General features: G+C 59.5%; 1 protein-coding gene across 1 annotated transcript in view; it reads left to right on the forward strand.

Annotated features, from left to right (window-relative positions):
- Nucleotides 1-2,201, forward strand: part of PRRT1 (proline-rich transmembrane protein 1) — a 7,042-nt gene extending 4,841 nt beyond the window's left edge. Inside the window, exons 3-5 of the mRNA XM_008588205.1 lie at nt 6-146; nt 817-1,002; nt 1,135-2,201. Coding sequence (XP_008586427.1) covers nt 6-146; nt 817-1,002; nt 1,135-1,311 — 504 coding nt within the window. The 3' untranslated portion in view covers nt 1,312-2,201. The remainder of the gene's footprint in view (nt 1-5; nt 147-816; nt 1,003-1,134) is intronic.
- Nucleotides 2,202-2,649: the final 448 nt, after the last annotated feature.

Consider the following 2,649-nt stretch of genomic DNA (forward strand, 5'->3'; position numbering starts at 1 on the left):
CCCAGACTGCCCAGGCCCCGGGCTTCGTGGTACCCACGCACGCGGGGGCGGTGGGCACGCTGCCGCTGGGGGGCTACGTAGCGCCCGGCTACCCCCTGCAGCTGCAGCCCTGCACTGCTTACGTGCCGGTCTACCCGGTGGGCACGGTGAGTGCGGGATAAACAGGGGCATGGGTGGAAGGGGCATGATGAAACAGGATTTGAAACTGGGAATACACCGGGGGCTGGTGGGATAAAGATACAGGGCCCGGAGACCAGGCGGTATTCCTGGGAAGAGCCCTAGAGTACAGAGCCTGAAAGGGGAGGGACTGGGGAAAGACCTGGGAATGGCGGCGGGAAGGGGGCGGGGAGGGAGAGCCTGGGGTTCTATTGGGGTCAGGGGCTGGGAGAGGGAACTGAGCCTAGAGGTCCAGAGGAGGTCTGGAAGAAGGAAAGCGCCTGGAGGGAGGGGAAGAAATGGAAGCTGGGAACCAAGGGGGATGACGGAGAAGCCCGGGACTAAGTGGATGGGGGGCGGGTAGGTGTCTGGAAGGAAGAAGCAAGGTCTGAAATAAGGCCAGGACAGCGCCGGTGGGGATGTACTTTGGCGGAGAGTGTGGATACCCCCAAGAATATGGGGGTTAATGACGCAACGAGGAGAGGAATGTCCCAGGTGGAATTAATGAGTGTTCTGGAATGGTAGTGTGTAATCAGTTTCTTTGTGAAGCGATGGGTAAAAACTGTGCTTTTAAAGCTCCCTGCCAGCTGCCGAATACTGGTGGGCAGGGAGAGGAGGGTTGGGGTAACGTCTCCCGCACCCCAAACTTTCCTTCCACAGCCCTATGCAGGCGGGACTCCGGGGGGAACGGGAGTGACCTCCACTCTCCCCCCGCCGCCCCAGGGCCCAGGGCTGGCCCTACTGGAGCCGAGGCGCCCGCCACACGACTACATGCCCATCGCCGTGCTGACCACGATCTGTTGCTTCTGGCCTACGGGCATTATCGCCATCTTCAAGGCAGTGCAGGTGCGGGGGTTGGACTCCGTTTTTCTTAGTCCCCGGGAGTGGTGGCCGTTCTGGGGATCATCTTAAAGGGAGCCTGAGGCGTTGAGCGAGGCAGCAGCTCTCTGAACCCCTTCCCCAACCCCTCCCTCCTAGGTGCGCACAGCCTTGGCCCGAGGAGACATGGTGTCGGCCGAGATCGCTTCACGCGAAGCCCGGAACTTCTCCTTTATCTCCCTGGCCGTGGGCATCGCAGCCATGGTGCTCTGTACCATCCTCACCGTAGTCATCATCATCGCCGCGCAGCACCACGAAAACTACTGGGATCCCTAAAGACGCTCCCGGCCGGGTCCCACTCTGCGCCCCTCGACCTCCCAGGCGTGTTTTGCAGTCATGCTGCGGCCCAGCACACCCGCCTCTGGGGCCGCCGGACTTCGATACATCCTAAACTCCGCCTCCACGGAACCTCTCGCCTCGCGAGCACGCTCCGAATCCAGTTCCTCAGGAACCCCTCTAAAGCCCACGCCCCTAGGGACGCCGCTTTCCGGGATTCCCGTCAAACGCCAGACCCTCAGCCCCTCCAGGCCCGCACCCTCTCAAAGTGCGGCGACCCCAGTCCAGCTCCCTCTGTCCCTTCCCCGCAGCCCGGAGTTTGGTCCCCAAAGCCCCACCTCCCCAGTAGGCTCCGCCCCAGCTCTGGTAAAACCCCGCCTGCAGGTCGGCAGGCTCCGCCCTCTTCTCCGCGGGGTGATTCAGTCCGGTGATTTGGTTTGGGACGCCAGGCCTCGCCCACGGACCGGCAGATTCTTCCCTTTCTCCCTGCAAGAGGACCGAGCCCGGGTTAGCCGCGCCCTTACGCTCACTCCTGGTTTTGCTAGTACAGTTTCGTCCCTCCTCCACCTAGGTCTCTGCCTATTTTCTTGCTAATCCCAGAACTTTTCTTTTTGCTGTTTTTGGAATGAGATGTGGGAGATTCCCGTTTTAGGACCGTTCACCTTGGGATAAGAAACATGTTCCGTTCTTTGTAAATACTCCCACCCATTCCTACCCCTGGGCAGCCGGGCAGAAGGGAATTCAGGATACAGATCTCCGAATCCCAGAAGGGAACCGGCCCGCTTCCTGCTCCCTTCAGCGGTCCCCGCCTTGTTCTGATCTGTGTGTGCGTGTGTGTGAACTTCTGAAAGACTATATTAAAAGAGACTTAGTGGATTTATCGCCCGCAATTCCAAAGACTGTGGCCCCACAAAGACCCTCCCCTTTCCTCCCCCTTTTCACTTCCTTTCATCTCTTACAGGGAAAAAAAAAGAAAACCAACAGAGACAAAAGCGGAAGGAGACAGATTTCCAGACCACAAGAAAGACACACAAATATGGGGGACAGAGAGACCTTCCCTGGGAAACTGCCAGGGAGACCTTGGGGTCCATTCTCAGTGGGCTTTCTTTCCCCAGCGCCCCTTTTCCACTCCCTGCTAGACTGGGCTTAGGGCTTTGGAGAGGGGAGATTTATAAAGACACGCAGGGGTCTATCCCCAGAATTCCAGGAAGGCAAGAGAAAAGGCAGACCATTGTGAAGAAGCTGGTCAAGGATAGGTTGACAGGGGCAGGGAAAAGATGCCAGCGCCCATAGCTATACCTGACGGGGGGGGGGGGGGGGGGGGGGGGGGGGGGGGGG

Source organism: Galeopterus variegatus, unplaced genomic scaffold (genome assembly GCF_000696425.1).
Source record: "Galeopterus variegatus unplaced genomic scaffold, G_variegatus-3.0.2 Scaffold4713, whole genome shotgun sequence".
NCBI lineage: Eukaryota > Metazoa > Chordata > Mammalia > Dermoptera > Cynocephalidae > Galeopterus > Galeopterus variegatus.